The 22,590-nt window shown below is 49.8% G+C and overlaps 1 protein-coding gene across 1 annotated transcript in view; it reads left to right on the forward strand.

Moving 5' to 3' along the window:
* The window catches only part of DRD2 (dopamine receptor D2), a 28,855-nt gene extending 14,697 nt beyond the window's left edge, over positions 1 to 14,158 (forward strand). The window contains 9 exon segments of the mRNA XM_032709719.1: positions 3,642 to 3,871; positions 3,874 to 3,953; positions 6,324 to 6,433; positions 6,928 to 7,061; positions 7,557 to 7,735; positions 7,738 to 7,746; positions 8,907 to 8,993; positions 9,628 to 9,967; positions 10,435 to 14,158. Of these exon segments, the coding sequence (XP_032565610.1) occupies positions 3,673 to 3,871; positions 3,874 to 3,953; positions 6,324 to 6,433; positions 6,928 to 7,061; positions 7,557 to 7,735; positions 7,738 to 7,746; positions 8,907 to 8,993; positions 9,628 to 9,967; positions 10,435 to 10,808 (1,512 nt within the window). The 5' untranslated portion in view covers positions 3,642 to 3,672 and the 3' untranslated portion in view covers positions 10,809 to 14,158.
* The last annotated feature ends 8,432 nt before the right edge of the window (positions 14,159 to 22,590 follow it).

Genomic DNA, 22,590 nt, shown 5'->3' on the forward strand with positions numbered 1-22,590 from the left:
GAGGAGCCAGGGAGAAATACCAGCATTGCAAACAAACATTTTCCAGTTTGCTCCCTGAAAAGAACAGGGAGTTGACAGCAGAGGAGGAAAACTCTGGCTCTGCACTCCCAGCCCCTCTCCTGGCTCCCTTCTCCCCGTGATTTCCAGCAGCCAGGCAGCAGATTCCCTCCAGCTGGGAAAGCTGCTTCCCAGTCAGGTTGGGCTTGAACAGGGCCCCCAGGGAGGTTGGTATGAGGGGGATCAGCCCGGGCACACCCCTGAAACCGGGGAGGGAGAGCAGCAGGGATGCTCCAGGGATGCAGGATGGGGATGCAGGATGGGGACGCTGCTGCCTTCCTGGCAGCTGCCACCAGGCTGTGACCTTGCTGCTCTGTCCTGCCCTTGGCCCCTCAGTAAATCCATATCTGGATTAGCTCAGCCACACTAAAACTCTGCGTGGACTCGGGGTGGGAATTAGAGTGGCTTTACTGCAGTTAATTCACAGGGAACTGGCTGCATTTGGGACCCTGCCCAGGTCCCCACCCCGGGGAACACTCGGGGACAGTGAACCCCAACGAGGACAGTGCAGAGCCAGGGGCTTTTGTACCTTTTCCCTGTATTTGTGAGCCCTTCCCTCTGCCCCCCTGGCAATGCAGACACCTGGGCAAACACAGGGAAAAGCACTTGCTTTTCTAGTCGGCTCTTTATGTGCCTCTTTCTTCTCTGCTGAGGAACTGTCAGCACTAAAATGAAAAGTGCTCCTTAAAGCAGGACTGAGAGACTCACTGGGTGCCCTAATGGCCACCAAAATGCTTCCAAATGATGCCAGTTCTGGAGAAAATAAGATTATTTTTTAGGGCTGAAAACTCAAACTCTCAAAAGTTAGGAATTAACAGAGTTTCCCACGTAATTGTAGTTTGTACCATGAGGACGTGTGCTACACACAGCCTTTAATTGCAGGATCACACATTTTTAGTTTCTAGGTCTTGGTGTTTTAGTTTCCATATTTCATGCAAAATATTTGAAAATTTTTGTCCGTTTCATTTCCCCAAATGAAAACTTTTGTCTCTTAAAAATAGAAACAACAAAAGTCCTCATTTGTACCACGTTCAAACGTGATCTTTTACCTTTCCTCATGATAACCATGATAAAGACAAAAATCACTGCTGTAAAAGTAGCCCCATTGAAAGAAGGAAAGAAAAATTCTTGCAGAAGCTGCAGAAGGAAATGAAGGGAATTTTTGATCACTTTATCCAGGGCTTTCTACACTCTCATTAATCCAAATAAAGTAAATCCCCAATGGATGGACACAAGAGATGAGCTGTAAATGGTTCCTCCAACCCACCACTGAGAAGGACCAGCCTGAGAAAGGGCTGGAACTGCTCTTCCCTCCCCCTTGGCTCTGGCCTTTCCTCCCTGGAGAATAATTTGGTTTCAGACCTGCAGTCAGAGCTCAGGAGCCAGGAGAGGGGCTGACCCTGCATGTCTCCAACCATTCCACTCCCTTCATACTTTTAAGATACTTTTTCCATCTCCCTGCCTTTTTTTTTCCCCCCCATGCTGCATTTTCTGCATGTTTCTGCCTCCTGGAGATAGTTTTGCGTTATCAAAGGGCAACAGGAGAAGAGAAAAAAACTGTTGCTGTATTTAGCATTGATTTTTCCCCTTCACTCTGAGTCACAGAAGCTAACATTTAATTAATTTCTGACACTTTGACAGCTCCTAAGAAGACATTTGTAGAGCTATCAAGTGCCGCTGATAGCACTGTCAGACAGACACTTTTTGAATTATCAGCTATTAAGGACCCATATGCAACAAATTTCCAAGGATTATTATACAAATTGTTCTCTGAATGAGAAAAGCACACAAAGCTCAGTGAAACATAAAGAAACCATTGTTCCCAGGTGAATTTGATATTTGCAAATGTTTTGCTATTTTGATCACTTACGTGGTTTTAATAAATCGAGTTCACTTTGTCTTTTATTAAGGAAATTAAATGGCCTGGTTTTGGGGTGGCTGAGAACACGGCCAGATTTCCCAGTCAGGGTGGTCTCTATGGAGATACAGCTTGGGAAACATGGAATGCTCTATCTCAGGGAGTGCTGAGTAGGGAATGAAGGAATGAGGTTGGAAAAGACCCCCAAGATCATCGAGTCCTGTTGTCAGCCTGGCACTCCCACCGTGGTCACCACCAAACCACGTCCTCAGGTGCCTCATCCACATGTTTCCTGAACACTTCCAGAGATGGTGCCCCCACCCCTGCCCTGGGCAGCCTGTGCCAATGCTTCACACCCTTCCTGGGAAAAGACTTTTCCTGATATCCAACCTAAACTTCCCCTGGTGCAAACTGAGTCGGTGTTGTCTCTCCTGTCACTTGCTCCTGGGAGAAATTCCCTTCTTCTGCCAGGGACCTTCCCTTCTTTAAGGGAAGAAGGTCCCTTCAAGACCTCTCAAGCCAGAAACCCCAAAACCAAAGCAGCCAACAGCTGTGGTTTCTTTTGAACAGCTCCTGCCTTTACTCTTTGTTGGTGCTGATGTGGCAGAGGCAGCCCAGCCCAGCCCTGACTGCAAAACTGCTGCTGTCAACTTCCATTATTGTCACTATTCGGGTCTTGGGGGTTAAAATTTATTTGTTTCACTGCTGGAGGAAGGAAAAAAAAAAAAAAAAAGGAAAAGCAAAGGGAAGTCAAAAAGCAACACAGCCCAGAGCCCCATGAAGCACATGGCAAACAAACACAGTGGGCCATGGCACATCTGCCCTGAGCTGTGCACACCCAGCAAGGAGCAGGGAATGGTAGGGGAGCCAAGGCAAGAATCCCAGGCACTGTGCCTGGATGGGCTGTAACACAGAGTGACACCTCAAAAATCACAGAATATCCTGAGCTGGGAGGGACCCACAGGGATCTCTGAGTCCAGCTCTTCATGGATGGCCCATCCAGGGATTGAACCTCAGCCTTGGCTTTGTTAGCCTCAGAAACCTGGGGGATGAGCTGGTCAGAGCTTCTAGAATCCCTGCCCACCTCAGCTCAGCCTCCCATCCGGGTCTTGAGCACATCTCCAGTCAAACATTTCCCCCAGGAATTCAGGGCAGGGGGAACAGGCTCCAGAGAATCACAGAATCACAGAGTATGCTGGGCTGGGAGGGACCCACAAGCATCATCCAGACCAACCATCAGCCCTGCAAGGCCCATCCCCAAGAGTCACTCCCTGTGCCCCAGAGGATCAGCCAAACCCTCCTAGAGCTCTGGCAGCCTTGGGGCTGTGCCCACTGCCCTGGGGAGCCTGGGTAGTGCCCAACCAGCCTCTGGGGGAAGAACCTTTGCCTGAGATCCAACCTGAGCCTGCCCTGACACAGCTCCAGCCATTCCCTGGGTCCTGTCCCTGGTCCCCCAGAGCAGAGCTCAGGGTCTGTCCCTCCTCTGCCCGTCCCAAGGGAGTTGCAGACTGCAGTGGGGTCTCCCCTCAGTCACAAGCCTAATTCTACAACTGCCTTCTCATCACTGCAGCCCTTCAAAACAGGGGGTTGGTTGCTATTTTTTTTTTTACTTGTTGCTGAACTCACTGATCTTTGTGGGTCCCTTCCAACTCAGCATATTTGATGTGGTTCCATCTTTATTTCACGTGCTGACCTCTCGACTGTCTCTCCAACCTCTCTGTGCCAGGGCGGAGCCGGAGCCTGGCACTCTGACCTCCATGGATCCCCTAAACCTCTCCTGGTACGAGGGTGACATCGGTGACAGGAACTGGAGCAGGGCCCTGAACGCCTCCCAGGCTGAGCAGAAGCCCCAGTACAACTACTATGCCATGCTGCTCACCCTGCTCATCTTCGTCATCGTCTTCGGCAATGTGCTGGTGTGCATGGCCGTGTCCCGGGAGCGAGCCCTGCAGACCACCACAACTACCTGATCGTCAGCCTGGCCGTGGCAGACCTGCTGCTGGCCACCCTGGTCATGCCCTGGGTGGTCTACCTGGAGGTAGGAGGCTCGGGGGGGCGGGGGGAGGGAGGGGACAGTCTGGAAATCGGCTGCTGCGCGACCTCCGGGTTTCCCGAGGGTTTCTCGTCTCCGGGTTTTTCCAGGAGATGGGTGTGAGAGCAGGTGGCAGGCTTAACAAACTCCACTGCTGCTCAGAGGGATGGATTTCAGTCCAGCTGCACCGTACAGGGGAGGTTTGGGTTGGACATTAGGAGGAAATTCCTTACAGGGAGAGGGATCGGACACTGGAATGGGCAGAGTCACCGTCCCTGGAGGCGTTTAGGAAGAACCTGGATGTGGCATCAGTGCCATGGTCCACCAGGCAAGGTGGGGTTGGCTCAGAGGTTGGATTTGATGATCTCTGGGGTCTTTTCCAACCTGGTTGATTCTGTGATAAACGTGGCCTTTAAACAGAGGGGTCGAGAGTGAAAGGACCCCAATGCTGTTCTCAAACCCACACAAGAATGAATCTGAAACTACACCAGAGTGTCCCCTGAAACCACATCAGATGTGCTGTGTTGGAAGGGACACCAAGGATCAGCAAGTCCAGCAATCAAAAAAAAAGAAACCCCAAAATTAGCAATCAAAGCCCTATTTCTGAAGGGCTGCAGTGCTGAGAAGGGAGCTGGAGAAGTGGAGGGTAAATCCAGACCCTATATGTCACTATATGGGAGAGAAAATCCCAAGTGAGCTGCTTTTCACCCTGCTGCACTTGGCACAGGGGTTTGGTACAAAACTAGGCTGAGTTTACAGTTAATTTTCAGGCACTCATTTCTGAGGGAAAACACTGACACAGAGAGCAGAGCAGGGGAAGAAGCCACTGTCAATGAGCCCATTAAGTACTAATGCAAAGCAAAACAAACCCACTGACATGACATAGGCTGTCGAGAAAGCACAATACTAATTATCACTCGAGTTAATTATTGTTTTCATGGCACTTAAAAAATGTAAAGCATCATGCATCTGCTAAAGCTTATTACCATGACCACAGGCTGGTTGGGAGTGCAGTCAGTGCCTCTGGGACTGGTTCTGCCCTTCCATTCTGTCCCTCTGTTGCCACAGCCCATTCTAAGCAGAGGTTTGTGCTGTAAGGAGCTCCTGCCCTCTCAGGCCCAGCTAGAAGAATCTCACACACTTTTTCTTTAATAAGCCATAAATGATGCAAAGTGCTTTCCCCTTTCTGAGCTCACCTGCACATGGGGTTGGTCTGGAATCACAATTTTTTCCAGGCTTTGTGTCACAAACTCTGGCAAAAACTAATCTAAAAACGAAATACTTTAAAAACTCCCCTCAAAAATCAACTCTGATGCAAACAGATCTTCTACCTCCCAACTTCTGAGGTCTTCCTCCATAAATGAGAGCACCAAGAGAATCTGATTTTGCAGAGGTTTATATCTGGCTGGAAACCTTTGCCTTTGGGCAAATTCTCATCAAAGTTACTGATGTAACTGTCTCTTAAGTGCTTTTTTAATCACTGAGTATTCATCTGTCACTCAGGCTTCAATGCAGTCATTCTCCCTTCTTTATGCTGCCTATGGTTATGTATATCAGAGCAGAAATAACTGAAGAATAGATATCTTATTCATTCTATTTTCAAATGCAGTAGGACTCTATTTTTATTAGAGGGAAATATACTTTTTTCATCACATGTCAAACACAGCAGTCCGAATAATTGCTATTAAACTTAATTGGCAAAGTTCAGTTTCAATAGCAGAGAAGCGAAGAGAAAAAGGCTACTGGTGACTGGAAGCATTATCATCAGTTCTTTGTCTTTAGCACATCATGTAGAGTGTTAAAGAGTTTTCACTCTGAATTAAATTCATTTTGTTCACCAAAAAATAATAAATATATATATATATAAAGGCAAGGAGTGTCTGCCCTGATCTTAAACTGAGGAACGAAGGAAAGCTCCTGCTTGTCTACTGCTGACCTTTGCTGGGTATAATTGCAAAAAAAAGTCTAATGAAGAGCTGTAAGTACAGTTAGACGGGTTTGGAATCAATGTTAATGTATTTGCTCCCTCAATCTGCTTTGAAACACTCCAGAGACCTGTTTAATCCCTGCCTCATTCCCTCTGACTTCCAGACCTGTACTCCCTGATGTCCCTGGAACGTGAGCCCAGGTCTGTGTTTGCCCTTTGGGCTGCCCAAACCAACACAGAGCAACAGGGTGGGACTGGGGAGGATGAAATCCCACCAGCCCTGGGGAATGTCCTAAGGAACGGTTTGGATGGAGCAGAGGAACCAGCCTTGGAACCAGCAGAGCTCCAACCGCCCCCGAGCACCTCTGACTTTGTGCAGAGCTCTCCCTTTAGACCCTGCCAACAGCCCAGCCCCAGGAACTCTGTACCCCCTCCCTCTCTCTCTGCAGGTGGTTGGTGAGTGGAGGTTCAGTCGGATCCACTGTGACATCTTTGTGACCCTGGATGTCATGATGTGCACTGCCAGCATCCTCAACCTCTGTGCCATCAGCATAGACAGGTGAGGGCTCCGTGCCAGCAAGTCGTGTCAAAACCCAGGGGAGCAAGTCACAGCCCCCTTTCCATGGTCTAATTTTACCTGTGACTCAGAGGCCTGAAAATGGGGAGAGTGAGTGCTGTTGATGTCTTGAGCAATTTAGGGGATCTCTGTGGGCTCTTAGCAGGGATTGTCAGAAGACACAGAGACACCGACCTTGAGAATGTAAATTAAATTCTCTGTGTATGTTCACATCGGTTTGGTCCTTCTGGTTATAGTCTGGAATGATGGAACAGCCATCAGGGGGAAGGCAGCAGCTCAGAGTGGAAGGGAAATGCTGTGCTGAGCTGATCCCAGCCTGCTGCCCCCCAAAGCAGGGACTGTGGGCACCCATGGCACGGGAAATGGGACTGTCCTTACCCTCCCCTGCTGGACCAGGCCCTCAGCCACAGGGGGGGTGGGATTGCCAGTGTGGCAGCGCTGGCAGGCTGACAGCAGGCTGGCTCTGTGTCCCCCAGGTACACAGCAGTGGCCATGCCCATGCTCTACAACACGCTACAGCTCCAAGCGCAGGGTCACCTCATGATCGCCGTGGTCTGGGTGCTCTCCTTTGCCATCTCCTGCCCGCTCCTCTTTGGCCTCAACAACACAGGTGAGTGTTTTGCCACCTGCAGAACGGCTGCTGGCACCTTCCTGGCTTTGCTGGGTCCCCAGGGATCCCTCTGCTACCAGCCAGGAGTGGACACAGGGGTCAGGGTTCGGGGTATTGGAGTGTATCCACTCCTGTTTAAGGTGTTTTCTGCCAGTGTCATCCCACTTGGAAGCTGCTCCTGAGCCTGATTCATCTCATGCTGTTTCAGACCAGTGTTTAAGCTCACCAGAACTGAGGTTACGTGGAAGTTTACACAACACCAGACAGCATTTACACAACACCTGTCCACTACAAATTCAAAATCCCTCCTATTAAAACATGTAAAAAAGGAAAGCCATGGGACAAAACCTTCAGAGACAGGAGAAGAAAGGACTGGCAGGTCAGCTATCAGTCCTGGGAAGCCTGGGTTGGACACAGCACAGGGGCAGTGGGGCAGGGAAGGCGGGAACCAGCTCGAGCAGCAGAGAGAACTATCCCGAACCCCTTGTGTTCTAGATGCCAACGAGTGCATCATTGCCAACCCTGCCTTCGTGGTGTACTCCTCCATCGTGTCCTTCTACGTGCCCTTCATCGTCACCCTGCTGGTCTATGTCCAGATCTACCTCGTGCTGCGGCGCCGCAGGAAGCGCGTCACCACCAAGCGCAGCAGCCACGTCCTGGACTCGGACACACAGGCCCCCTGAAGGTAACTGTCCCTGTCCCTGCCCCCAGCACTCCACACACCCCTTCCCCTCCCTGCTCCACTCCCCAGAGCACCTCCTCCCGTCCCCACGTGTCCCTGGCTGGACTGGGTGAAATGCTGGGTCGCAAAGGTGGGTGCTGTGTCCTGTGTCCTGTGCCAGGCTGCAGTGCCAGCTGCACACTCTGGGTTCCCAGGTGCTTCAAGGGCTCCCTGGATCCCAGGGGATGTTCCAGCAGCAGATCTGCTCCAGGAGCTGCTGCATTAACCAGAGGGCATCTCCTGTGTCTCTGCTGAGTTGGGGTTGGGGTACCCCAGGATACAGACTATATTGTCTGAGCCAGAGCTGCTGTTGGGGGGGAAGAATCACAGAATGAAGGGATGGTTTGGGTTGGAAGGGACCTTAAAGATCCCTTGTTCCACCCCCTGCCATGGGCAGGGACACCTTCCACTAGCCCAGGTTGCTCCAACCTGGCTTTGGACACTTCCAGGATGGGGCAGCCACAGCTTCTCTGGGCAACCTGTGCCAGGGCCTCCCCACCCTCACAGGGAAGGATTTCATCATAAAATCTAATCTGAACCTGCCCTCCTTCAGTTTAAAGCCATTCCCCTTGTCCTATCACTCCTTGTGAAAAGCCCCTCTCCAGCTTCCTCGTGACCCCTCTTTAGGTACCACAAGGTCTGCCCAGGGTTCAGTGGAAATGGTTTGTGTGGTTGGGGTGCAAACCCCATCACTGGTCCCGGCACCTCTGCAGGGGAACAGCCTCTGCAAGCACCAGATGTGTGAGTGGAGCCCAGCTGAGCGGGCTGGGTGTCAAACAGCTCTTAAAGACACCGCTCTGGCAGCACATGCAAAACAGACAGAGGCAAAGTGCAGCCCCAGAGGCACCACCTCCAAACTGTGCTGCCTCAGGGCCACTGCCATGCCGAGGAGAGGAGACAGGGACAGACAAACACCAGCAGATCTCTGAGGTTTCTGCCTCTGGTGAAAAGCCCACGGGATAGTCACCCCATCACTGCTTCTCCAGAGCAGTTTTCCACCATCCTCACACTGATTAATTCCTGCCTCGTGCCCTGTGTTTGTATTTCCACGTGCCTCCCTTACCAGCTCCCCTCCCCAACCCCTCTGTGCCTGTGTAACCTCTGAGCTGGTCCTTGCCCCTTAGGACAAATGCACTCATCCAGAAGACGTCAAGCTCTGCACAGTTATTGTGAAGTCCAATGGGAGCTTCCAAGTTAATAAGCGCAAAGTGGTGAGTGTTACAGAGAAGTGGCAGCTTTTCAGAGCATTTAGCCTTCCCCCTCTCACCCCTCAGGACACACAGTTAATTTATGCAGGGTGGGAGAAAAATAAACTAAGAACAAAAGGTTGCCATTCGATCTCACAATTTAAATATTCTTCCCATTCCTTAGAGTGAAGCAGGGGGTTTAAGAGGATAGAGTTCAAAAAGCCAGACTAATCTCACCTAAAGATCAGCTCTAAAAGCCACAGCATTTGAACACTTCATGTCTTTGATTTCCTTCTCCTCTCTGTTACTTAAATCTTGGACTGCATTGGCTTTGTTGGGTTTTGCTTGTTGGTTTATTTTTTATTTACTTGCGTTCTGAAAACCTAAACAAAAATCTGTGGGGAGCGGAGAAAGCATCTCTCTCATTTCTGAGCCTCTCTGTGCAATAAAGGAGAATCCTTCAGTGAAGTTCTGTCACTCTCATCTGCCCAAAATATCTGTAAACATTTCACAGCCCTTTCTCCAGGCATCACGTAGGGAGGGAGAAGAGGGATTGATTGTTCTCCAGCATCATCCAGCTTCACTCTGTAAGGAACGTTCATTGCTCCTCTCTGTATATTATCTGTCTTTCTGTTGTGGGCATTTGATTCTTGTCCAGGAGGCAGAGAGCCACATGGAGGAGATGGAAATGGAGATGGTGTCCAGCACCAGCCCCCCCGAGAAAACCACCTTCAAACCCGCAGCACCCAGTAACCGCCAGCTGGTCGTGCCAGTTGCCTCCAACAGGGGCAACAACTCCACCCTGCAGACATCCCTGAACAGCCCTGGGAGAGTGGAGAAGAATGGCCATGCCAAAGAAACCCACCACACAGCCAAGGTCTTCGAGATCCACTCCCTGCCCAACGGCAAGACGAGGAACTTCCTCAAGGCTGTGACCAGGAGGAAACTGTCCCAGCAGAAGGAGAAAAAGGCCACCCAGATGCTGGCCATCGTCCTTGGTGAGTGCCCTGGTGCTCCTGCAGAAATGCAGCACCTGCCCAGGCCTAGGCCAGTGGATGGCCGCAGAGACTATTCCAGCCTCCACAGGAATAATTTCACTTGCTCTGTGGGCAGCAGGTGCCCGTGGGAAGGGTCCCTCCTGCCCAGCCAGGGGCAGCTGGCAGTGCAGTCCAAGGGGTTCATAAAGCTCTGTGGGGAGTCCCAAAGCACAGCTGGGTGCAGGGGCATAGCCCAGCAAGGAGCTGGCACCCCAGAGGCCAGAGTTTCTGTCTAATTACACGAGCAGAGAAGTTCTTTAGTACCTGGATAGAACACAGATCGAGACCTAGCACGCAAACAGCAGCTTATTCCTCGGGGAAACATTCCTCCTTTATACCCAAAAGAACCTCTCTGTTCTCAGCCTCAAAAACCCGTCCAGCTTTCAGCAGTCACAGCCTGTCTCTCTCCTTTCCCTCCCCCCCCCCAGGTGTTTTCATCATCTGCTGGCTCCCCTTCTTCATCACCCACATCCTGAACATGCACTGCGATTGCAGCATCCCCCCGGCCATGTACAGCGCCTTCACATGGCTGGGCTACGTCAACAGCGCTGTCAACCCCATTATCTACACCACCTTCAACGTCGAGTTCCGCAAGGCTTTCATGAAGATCCTCCAGCTGCAAAAGCAAAAAAAAAAAAAAAAAAAAAAAGGGAGGAAGAACCCCCCCCAACGCCAATTCCGCGCACAGAGGGGCGGCCGCCGAGGGGCTCGTGTGCGGCATGAGGCCCCCGGGGTGACAGCAGTGCCATGCCCACGCCTCGGTGGGGGTGCAGGGGGGAGGTTCCCTCGTCCCTCGGGGTGACCTTTGGGACAGCAGTCCCACCAGGGCACTTTTCAGAGCCGCCCTCGCACCGTGCTCCGAGCGGAGCGACGGAAGCCGAGGCAACGCTCGCCTGATTGCTGCCCGTGGCCATCCAGCCTCGGTGCACTGGACACAGACAGTCTCAGAGCCACGGGGAGGTAGTGGTGGGGTCTCTCCACTCTCACCAAAGACAAGACCATCTTTTCCGCTTCGCAACAGGAGCCAGAACCAGGCAGAGCTCGCGGGAGCTCCACGCAGCAGCTTTGCCTTCGCCTCGAGCTGACCTACCCTCGAGCTACCTACTGCTGAAGCCTTCAGAAAATAAACCACCAACACTTTAAGAGGTGCCCAAGCGGGTCAAGAAGGTTCTGCCACCCACAGACCCAACCCTGCAGCAGTGTGGGCCTCCCAGCCGTGGGCAGAAGGAAGAAGGAGGCGTCAGTCTCATGTCCGGCCACTCCAGCGGTGTAAATATGAATAAACAGGAGGAACTACAGGAGCCCAAGCCAGGAAATAAAAAAAGGAGATGGAGAGAGAAACTCGAGAAGTGGTAGCTTGTCTTGCATGGTGTACATCAAACAGGACACCCTCATCTCTCATCAGCAGTGATTTCTGCCCACCAGCACCTCATGTCCAGTCTCTCAGCAGGATTCCCAGCCTGGGGGCAGTGGTGCCATGGTGAATGTAGGCACCCCAGGACAGGGTGCCCCGGGAGGCACCTGCAGCCCTGACCCCCTCAGGCGGGAGGTTGAACAAGTCAGCCAAGTCAGGTCTGGCTCTTCTCACCTCCATCAGGGTGCCACAGAGCCCAGCACCACTCGGGTCTGATTGGCCTCAGTCTCTCAGCAGAGAGTGCAGAATAACGTTGTGCCTAATTTAAATCAACACTGAAGGAGATAAAACTGTGTGTTTTGGAAAAAGCCAGAATAAAAACCCAAGAAAGCCCCTACCTGGACCAGCTCCTGTGTCCAAGTTGGACTCTGGAAAAGGTCTGGATGTTCCCAGCATCCCTTACTCTCTGATATCTATTTTCCATGGATTATAGGAATTGAAAACCCATAACAGCATAATTCCACCACGTTGAGTCTGGCATTGCCAAATCCACACTGCACTTACTAATTGTACTCAGTTCACAATATGTTTTGCAATATCTCTGTAAATAAACCATAGCAAGATGAATAAAATGACACAGAAATAGGCCTGGCTAGAAATTCCTGTAGGCTCTGGAGCAGCAGCACACTGCAATAGCCATAATGCAGAGGCAGACTCCCTACCTGCTGTTTTCTGAAGATTCTAAAACACAACCCAGAGAGCAATATAGTCCCCTTTCTCTCTATGCAGTTTGTGGAATATTCACATAGTTTCTGCTTCAGAATAGGTAAAGTTCACTGCCAAGGGTTTCTCTGATTCCCTGGTTCTCCTGTGTTGCCAACAAAGCAGTTTCCTGGGCTGGCAGGGTGTGTTCCAGCTCTGTAGCAGGAAGAGATTATGTCAAGCAGCTACAACACATAATCTCAGCTGTTCTCAGCAATTGAAACAGCAGTCCCACCTTAATCCAAAAGGTTTCCATTCTAACCCTGGTGTTCCTGGAAGGGGCTGATATCCAGTGGTTTTAATGTTTAGCCCACAAACTTGTGTAACATTTGGACCTGGCTCTTCAGGGTCTGTTCATAGCTCTAAACTGGAAACACTGGCTCAAGATCTCAGGTTCACATTGGCTGTTCTTCCCCCCCCCCCCCCCCAGTTTTAACCAAGCAAGTTCACTCAGTGGTGGGAATCAACTCAGGCTGGTATCACTTACGATATTCACAGAATGACATAAAGTCAGTAGGGTTTTGGGTAGAAAAATAGTATCAAGTTACTGTTCTGTTTTCTAACATATTTACAAGCAGCAAGATGCCATTTGTCGTGGTGAATTAACAGGTGGGGAGCTCAATCAAAATAGAAAATAATATGCAGACAGACAGAAAAAAGCTTTAAAGCATTTGGAAGTTGCCATAGGTGATATTTGCCCTGCACTAAGAGATGGTGTGAGCCTTCAGAATGAGGAATGTGAATATTATCTTAACTTTGTGCCATAATTTTCCTTTGTGTTCAGTGTTAACCCAGGGTAAATCCTCATCTCCAGTACTGTGCACCTTGTTCCAAGGTTTAGTTTCTGAAAGCAGATGCAGAACCTTATAGCTCAACTCACCTCAACCACTACATGAAAAACTCTTCCAAAACACTGTGGAGGATAAAAAGCTGTTGAAAAAGGGGCAGTGTCCTCCGTGTGTGTGCCAGCTTGGACCAGGACACCCAGGGGTCATTTCCAAGAGCTTAAAGTGTTCGTGAGGAATTCCCTGCAGCCCACCCTTCATCCCAGGGACATCCCAGCACTCCAGGCTCAAAGGTGTCTTGTGGGAACACCTATATCCCCACTGGTCTTGGAATGGTGGCAATGCCATGTCTGTTCATCTCTGCAGGTTTTCCTTTCCCATCTACACTTCCAACCAACAAACTAAAGCACTTTCCACCCTTGAACTGAGCCTTCGGGACCCTTTCCCAGAGAGGACCAAACCACACCATCACCTCTGGCTTCACAGAGAATAAACAGAATAAACAATGCCCAAGAGCAAGGACAGTTCTGCCAGCTGCTTGCACAGCACATGACACGAGGACAACCAGCCTGTGGCTGGGATGGAGGATGTTTGTAGAAAACCTCTAAAGAACCATCAGAATTCAGCTGCAGCGGGAAGGACCCTGAGGCCTCTTGCCCACAGACCTGGCAAACACAGACCTCACTGCTCCTTCCACTCTGGAGGTAAAACACTGCCTTCCCAACGACTCCTGATGGCAGGACATGCTGGGGATGGATCTGGTTTTTTAAAACACACCCACGAGACTGGTTTCGTTTCTTTGTCCCCTCCGGAACTTCAGACCCCTTTGCCACAGCCCCCGTTTTGTGATTCATTATTTATAACTGAAGCTTAGTTCTGCTTACTGGAGTCTTCCCGTTCCCTGCTTTTTCCTCCATGTGATTCCCCGCTTGCTGAAAGCCGGGAGGGGGGCTCTTGGCACCCCCAAACAGGTTTGAATTAAAAAGCCAGTGAATTCTGCCTGCACTGTATTGCCGCTTGCCTGCTCGCTCCCACTACACCGTTTATCTTCCTGACTGAAGAGTAACTTCACTACAGTAGGTCTGACCAGCTTATTAAATCCTGCTGGAAAAAAAAAACAACACACAAACACAAAAACAAACAAAAACAACAAAAAAAGGGAAACAGGAAAAATAAAGGCACTACCTCCGTGGTGACCATGTGCAGTGCAAAACGGCTCCCCCGGGGAGCCAGGAATGTAAAAATGCCCATCCCAGGTACAACAAATGTCTTCATGCAGCACTGTCCATTAACAGAGACTGCACAAGCCACCCTGCTGTACATGGTTGTTTTGTTCTGTTGAACACCAGCAGTGTGAGGGGTCACACCCCAGGGACACGCGGGACAAACACCAACGGGAAAATCCACCCCTCGGAGCAGATCTTGGCTTTTTTTTTTTTGGTTGTTTCTCAGAATAGCTGCGGTTTTTTTCCCTTTTCTCCCTTATCCAGTCTGTCTGTAGGAATCCTGGTGCCTTGTCCAGCCTGAAACTCCGAGGATCAGGGATGGCAGAGGAAAGGGTGAGGAAAAACACAGGCAGAAACAAATGGTCTTTAAAATTCCTCTGTCTCTCTTTCTCCTCTGGGCAGAATTGGGTGGGGAGGGTTGGAGGAGGGAGGGATGGGAAGAGGGAAATGGTTGTGCTGGTCCTTGTGGATCACAGCACTGCCCTTATCCCAAGTCACAGGGAGCTTTTTCCCCCTCTGTCTTTCACTTGAATTGTGCTGGGAAAACTTCATTGTTTTATTCAGGAATATTATATTTATGTTGCACCTACTGTGCACTGTTTTCCTCAAGCTACCCACTGAACAATTTGGTATTTTTGCAGGTGAACCTCAGCCTGGCTGTGAGCACTTTTGTCTAAAGATTACTTTCTTTATACAAAAAAGAATAATAATAAAAAAAAAGAAAATCCTTCCCACTCCTAGGAAAGAAAATTACCTACTTTCCAAGAAGCTTACGAACTAGAATTTCAGTTTTATGGTATTTTGGGGTCCTTGGCATGAACCAAAGGTTTCAATACCTGTTTTCATCAACACAGGACAAAGATAATCCCTGCCAGAAGTCCTCAGTTTATACAGAAACCAGAATCTCCAGAGCTACTGAGTTCAAATGAGGTTTTAATTCTCCTTGTTGGGTGATTAACTCAATGCCACCATGAGGAAAAATTAGGGGCTCAAATGACACCCCCCCAAACACAACAGGATAAATGATATTCTAAGATGAACAGGACACACACCAGTTGTTTTCAGCCTGTCTGGCCTCAGCCTGGCAGGATCAAGGCAGCTCCTCTGACTTCACCCTTACAGCCAGATTTTATTCTGAGGCTGGGGACTGCAAAACACCCATTTCACACACCCCCAAAGAGAGAAACAGAACGACCTGCCCATCTCCTGGGGCATCTGAGTGAGTCTTACACCTTCAGGTCAGGCTGACAGATCCATGGATGTGCTTTGTTCTGCACATCCAGAAAAAAAACAACAAAAAAACACCGACAACAAAAAATTAAACCAGTTACACTGTTAAATTAACTCCCTATCTTTAATCAAAGCTTCTTTTAATAACCTAAACTGCTCCCCCAAGTCTTGACGATACCAGACTGTCTGCTTCCTAAATAGCTTTTGACTCATAAAAACAACTTTCTCCACCAAAGAAGAGTGATGGATGGTGGACTAAATATAATTAAGGTATAATGAACAATTAACAGACCTAGAAATGCCTTTAAAGAGACTCAAAGCAGCAAAGCAAAGCCCAGGCCCTTTAATGAGGAAAAGCATTCTGCATTCCCAAGCTGCCATGATGGGCCCAGGAAAGAAAAGTGGGATAATGAAAGCGAGGGAGCACATTTTAGCCAGGCTGGGCATGGCTTCCCTGCTGCACTAATCAACTGCAGCCCGGCTCTGATGAGCTGGGAGGGCACACCTCTGCCAGGGGAGGGCACACTCTGCCAGGGAGGGCACACCTCTGCCTGGGGAGGGCACACCTCTGCCTGGGGAGGGCACACCTCTGCCAGCTCGGCTGCACCACTTTGTGCCAGGCTCAGGGAAGGGCACCCAAGGAAAGGGCACCCAAGGGAAGGGCACAGAGGGTTTGTGCTGGCTCGGGGGGAAAAGCCACCCTCGTGGTCCTGAGCTGCCAAGGGCAGGGTGGCAGTTGTGCCACAGGGACACAGCAACACCTGTGCCCACACCACGAGCCTGCTGCCCCTCCACCACCTCACTGCCACTCCTGGAAACCACAGACTGGGCAGCTTTGGAAGGGACCCTTAAAGACCATCTCATTCCAACCCCTGCCAGGGCCACCTTCAGCAGCACCTTTGTGGCTTTAGTCCCCTCCCCCAGCACACCTGCCCTGCCCCTTTTATCCAAAACAAACGTGCCAGAGACAGGGAGCCACAGCACACTGTACCTCAGTGCAGGTAGAGGAGAAGATCCAGGCTCTGTGCAGGTCCCCTTCTGCCATAGTTGGTGTGTGGGCTCTTAACAGTGACCCTTGCCATGAGGAAAAATAAACAGTGAAACTCCAGCGTCACTCGTGGCTGTCTCTGCTTCCTACCTGTGTTCACGTGGGTGTAATTACAAATAAACCCCCTCAGCTGTGTGCAGAGCACAGGGGAAGAGCATCACCTGGGAGAAAACGGGGGGGTCACGGCTTCAGCCTCTGTAACGCACTCAAATGTTCATAACAACCATTGTACTACTTATTTAAGAATGCAGCATGAAGCTGCATTTTTTTTTTTTATCACACCATGGGGGAAAAGCGAGAAAAGCCCAAATTAATGTTAGCCATAAATTTTAATCCTGTCTCCAAATGGTAAGAGCAACACGAGAATCTCTGTGCTGCTCTCGTGAGGTGGAGTTCAGAGAGCTCCTGTCAAACCAGCAGCTGGAAAATGTACAGAGCTTCAGAGGAAAACCCAGGAGCTGCAAATGTGATTGAAGCAGACAGGTTACGAGCTGAGAGCTCGTCTGTGTGAAGAAATGGGCAGTCAGTGCCAGTCTAAACAAATATGTACATCTCTCAGAACACCTCCCTCCCTCTGGGAGCTTCAGTCAAAGAGAAAAGTGACTTTGATCTGGCAGAATTCTTCAAGTTTGCTAGAAAAAAAACCCAACAAACTAACAGCAAGATGGCAAAGCAGCTGCTGTGGGTCCTGTAAAGGGACTTGGCACAAGAATGACTCTGCTCACAGCAGGGACAGCCAGGGGTGCTCTGAAGGTGCCACATGCTCTGGGGAGCAGGTAAAACCCACATTTCTGGGTCCATGTCAAACCCACTGCACGAGATGATTCTGTGACACACAGAGCTGGTGACAAAGTGCTGCTCCTGCCTCCCCCTGGGCTGAGCTCAGGGGAGGGAACAGCACAGATATGGGGCAGAATGTGAGGGTCTGACCCCAAACACGGCCCCTGAGCCTGGGGCTGGGACTCAGAACCCAGAGCCAGTGAGCAGGGAGGCTAAAAACAGAGACAGCAGGAGAAATGGTGCTGCCTTTGTGGCACTGACACCCACCTGGCACCGTGTCCTGCTAGAAATGCCAACACGAGAGCCAGGAACAGGGAGTCGGCTCCTGCAGCCCGTGAAGGCTGGAGCCTGGATGCAAAAGTCACACCAGATTAACCTGGGGATGTAGATTTATAACTGAATTATTGTGGCTTGCAATTTGCTGGGCTCCAGTAATTGGGTTTGTGCGTGTTCCCAGCTGGTGGCAGGTGCTCCGGGGCACATTCCTTCATTACCCTGACATCACCCTGACATTAAATCCACGAGGGGAGATGATGCAGAGGGTGATTTGCTGGGGCTGGGGCAGTGCCTGGTAACCTGTTTAGATGTGGAGATCTGCCTTTGTGCCCGAGCCCACCCACCAAAGGGAACACTCAGCTCTCAGGGTGGCTCGTGAGAAACGTGTCTGATTGCCCCTGTGATAAACAAGCCCCAAATCACTTCAAAGATGAAACCAGAATCGCTGGGGAAGATTACAGGGGGTGAGATGCTGGGAACTGGGACATGATTCAGAGGTATCAGGGAAAATGCCAGTAAATTCCACCTTCTCCATAATTAAAAAAAAGGCAGAGGGAAGTTTTCCACGAGGGAGAGACTGATTGAGACGTTCCTCTTTACCCAGCCAGAGCCAGGCTGGCTGAGTGCTGCAGGAAAACAGGCATTTAAACCCCAGAGCCTCGGGGAAGAGCTGCCACCCCCCAGCCACGAGCACTGAGGTCCCACCAAAGGGACAGAACTCCCCCATCCCAGGGGACATTCCAGGGGGCTCATCCCTGTGTTAGAGGGGAGGGCAGGAGTGGGTTTGGTGCCTGCAGAGGAGCAGCTCTGTGGGACTGGGCTGGGGGGTGCACAGGCACCCTGGACAGGTTAACTCAGGAGCAGAAAAGCTGTTTGTTGCAAGAAGACTCATCCCCCAGTCCTAACTGCACGTGCTCCAAAAGTCCCAAATCCGTGTCTAAGTTTTAGGGACAATAAAGTAGATTTGAAATTTTCCCCTCTTCCTACAAACACAGGGAGTTTTCCAGCTTTTAGCTGAATTCCACCTTTTCTCTGCTTTTGTCTCTCTGTTTCTTTCGTGGTGGCCGTTGTTGATTTTCTCCCTGTTACTTTCTGAGAGAGTCTGAGTGGGTTCATGGCCTGTGACATTTTCCTGCACTCCCTGGGGTCTCCAGGGATGAGCCACGAACAAAACACAACCGTGCTCAGCCAACAAGAGCAACAAATTGGGCAGCAAATAGACCTCCTGAGCCCTCCTGGGGGGAATCAGACTGGGTGTTAGACAGCTATTTAAGCAAAATAAAGGCAGGTCAGTTCTGAGCAAAACCTTTTGGCAGACTGGAGTCTATTCTAAAAGGAGAAAATTAATTCCCTGAACTCCTTCTAAGGATTTTTTTCCCCTACTTGGAGCAGACATTAAAGTTCATCCAAAGAATAGCAATAAAATCTTCCTGGTGATGAGAACACTCCTCTGCCTTGTTAAGAAATAAGCTTGTGCTGAAGAGCAGTAAAAGTGCCATGGAATGAGCCCAGATATGCCCCAAAATTCAATTCTGTCACAGCTAAACTCTCTCAGTATCCATAATATTCCTTTTTTTTCCCCAAGTAATGGCCTTGTACCAGAGCAGCAAACAAAGGCTCATTTTCTCCTTTATTACAGCTAATTATTGCACCTCCTGATTGCTGACCCTGGCCTAATCCTCTCTATAATTGCTCCAGCTGGAGATGGAGTCTGTAATGTGATATTTTCTAACCAGCAAGGTCGGTGGGATTTCTTTATTTCTTTATTTCTGTTCAGGAGCACAGTCACCACATCTCTCCAGGAAGGAGAGTTCAGTCACGTTCTGTGGGGTTTCCTATGGGACGATTTTGATCTTTTTATCTTCTTGATTTTTCACCTCTCGAACCAAATTTCTTTTAAAAAAACGGAAATGACAGGATTTAAACACCACCAGTGTTGGGGTTGGGCTTTGTTTTGAGGTTTGGGTTTGGGGATTTTTTTCCACCAAAAGAAGAGAACGAGGCCAGGAGCAAATTGCAGAAGAGGAGGGTTTCCTGCTGTGCTCTGAGCCACGAGGAAGGAAAGCAGCAGCTGATGAAAGGATCAAAGGATGCTAAACTTGCTGGGGAGAAAACAGCAAGTGCTCCTTGATAGCCAGTCAGGCCCCTTTTTCTCATCCCTGTGATGGAAGCTGAGCTCACAGCCGTGTGCAGGGACAGAGCTGGGTGGGGAGCTGCTTTTTGAAGTGATCCGTGGCTTTATTTCAAAGGAAGAGGATTAAAATACTCCCTAAAGCTGGGGAGTAGCACAGGTAAGTGCTGGATAGTCTGGAAAGAGAGCAGCCAGAGCAGGATTAATTATGTCAGGCCATGAAAAGGCTGCGGAGGGAGTCAGGAATGTCTCACACTGACGTCTGATACAGTACAGAGCCTACAACCACCTCCTTGGAATAAAAAGAAACACATAGAATTCACTATTTCTTCTTACATTAAAATCACTCCCTCCTACATTCACATCATTGCTGTCAGAAACATCTTCATTTTCCACACCTAAGGGGCTATGGAAAAAAACAAGCATTTCTGCTAAAAATAAACTTCCCCCCCCCCCCCAAGCTGTATTTATTCAGATCCATTTTCCTCTAAAATGTAGGACTATTTAAATTTTAATTTCATCACATACCTACATAATTGCAGCACTGGCAAACAAACAAAAATTGCAGTCACTGGGAAGCAGGAGCAATGCAAAACATAGATGCAAAATGATCTCGTTTCAAAACATTTCCCCACAGGGGAGCTAAACCTTTCACTGAAATGTCCACATTTGGATGGTGACAAAACCATCTCTTCTTCAAACACATTTTGCCTCGGAAACGTTCCTGCTCTGTGTGACACACAACAAACCCCCTCTCACTCACTGGGTGGGGTTGGACGTTTCTAAGTGAAAAATCCTTTATCATGGAATGGTTTGGGTTGGAAGGGACCCTGAAGATCATCTCATCCCACCCCCTGCCATGGGCAGAGACACCTCCCACCAGCCCAGGTTGTTCCAGCCTGGCCTTGGACTCTCCAGGGATGGGGCAGCCACAGCTTCCCTGGGCAATCTGGGCCAGGGCCCAGGAATTCCTTCCCAATGTCCCATCCAACCCTCTGGCAGTGGGGAGCCATTCCCTGTGTCCTGGCACTCCCAGGCCCTTGCAAATAGTCTCCCTCCACCTTTCTTGGAGCTCCTTCAGGTCCTGGAAGGAGCAGTTAGGTCACCCCAAACCTAAAGCAGTGAGGGGGGGAAAAAGTGTCATCCTGGTTGTGTATTTTTTTTCAAGGCTGGTAAAAGTTCCTGCCTGCCATAGATGCTCAGGGCAGCACTCCAGAGCCATCCCAGCAGCAGGGTGGAGAATCCCCTGACGGAGTGAGGAACACCCCTCTGTTCACCCAAGCAGCTCTGGGTACAATCTGGGACCCAAACCCTCAGTCTGGTCACCCATGTCCATAAATTCCAGCTCCTCTGGGTAAATCTGGCCAAGCTCCCGTATCCAAAGACCCCATTTTTGTGCCATAAGGGTCAGCAAGTTTGATCCTTTTGAATTCACTCGAGGGTTGGGCTCCGTGTGGTCCCTCCCAGGCCAGAACCCCCCGTGAAACCCAAGCAGTGCCCTCAAGGGAAGAGCTGCTTGGGAGATTTCTGTCCTGCCACTGCTCCCTTCCAAAGACACCCCTACCTGGGGCAGGAACAGGATATAACCCTCAGTGCATTGACCAGCAGGGACAAAAGGCTGCAATGGGTTTGAACAAGGGGGGGGAATCAAAAAAAAGAGGGGAGTGGGGGGAGCTGAAGACCCAGGATTAATTTTAGAACTAACGAGCTGCAGGTTGCACAGTCACAAAGCGGAGGCTGGAATGCACTTCTGCAGAGTTTGTAAAGACTCATTTAATTTCTATAGAAACTGAGCAGCAAACAGGTAATTTTCTCTGCAAAGTGCTTCTATCACCTCTGTGATGCTCAGCAAGGGAAATGTATTTCCCTCGTGTCTTCTCAACCCCCCTGTTATTTTCATTATAAATTTAATTAAGCTCTTCTGGAGAACGTTCCATGACATACGAGCTGAGTTTTGCTTTTCTGCCGGAGTGAGGACAGAAAGGAGCTGCTGAATTATGTGGCAATTTGGATTTCTTTTTGCTGTGTAAATATTTCAAACGATATTAAGCAGTGGAGACATTTGCTGAATCAATACAGCTGAAGTTGAGGGAAAGAGCTGCACAGAAAGGTCTGTGCAGAGAATTCAGAGCCCAGAGCTGCCATTTGTGGGACATCAAGAGCAGGTAGATCAGGTAAATCAGCTCTCAGACCAAAGCTTCCAGTGCAGCCACAAATCCAGAAGAACATCCCACTCTGCTGGGAATTGGCATTTGAGGATCCTCCCTGGATCAGAGCACAGCCTCCCAGTCCTTGGGAGAGCATTTGCTTGCTGTGCCTGCCTTAACTCCAGGATGTCATTATTCCAGGGGGGATTCCAGGTGTCCCCTTGGTTTCCCTCGGGGGTGGTTACCCAGCAACACGTGCTGTGCTCCCACAGTCCAGGAGAACAAACCCGAATGGGACATGTCACCAAATTCCCTGGCTACCCTCCTGCCCATTTCCTGCAGTTAGAGACACCACTGGATAGAATTTATCAAATCATGAGATTATCAGTGTCCCAAGTTACACAAATTATGCTGAAGACAGATTTGTTATAATTATAATTTATGGCACCATGCAGCTGCAGGATGTTGAGGGCTGGACAAAAACATCAAGAATAACCCCCCAACCATCCTTACTGAATACCAAAGCATTTAATACCTGTCACTGCTGATCATTTAGGAGGGGTTCTGGCAGCATTTCAACTTCACTCCCCAAGAGGAGGGAGAAGTCAGTCCTTCAAGCCTTACATCCCCCCACAGCCCCAGGAGATTAAAGGGGCTGAAACGAACCCCAGAGGTTCCTGTCACAGATTTGAGCCCTTGAGAGCACACACTGAGGAAAGGAAACAAGAAAAACAAGTGAAAGAAACAAGGAAAAGCAAACAAAAAAGGAAAACCAACCAACCAACCCAAACAAAACAAAAAACCCGCAAACAAACAAAACCCCTCAACAAACAAACCCCCCAAAC

The sequence above is a fragment of the Chiroxiphia lanceolata genome, chromosome 23, assembly GCF_009829145.1.
Source record: "Chiroxiphia lanceolata isolate bChiLan1 chromosome 23, bChiLan1.pri, whole genome shotgun sequence".
In the NCBI taxonomy this organism is placed as follows: domain Eukaryota; kingdom Metazoa; phylum Chordata; class Aves; order Passeriformes; family Pipridae; genus Chiroxiphia; species Chiroxiphia lanceolata.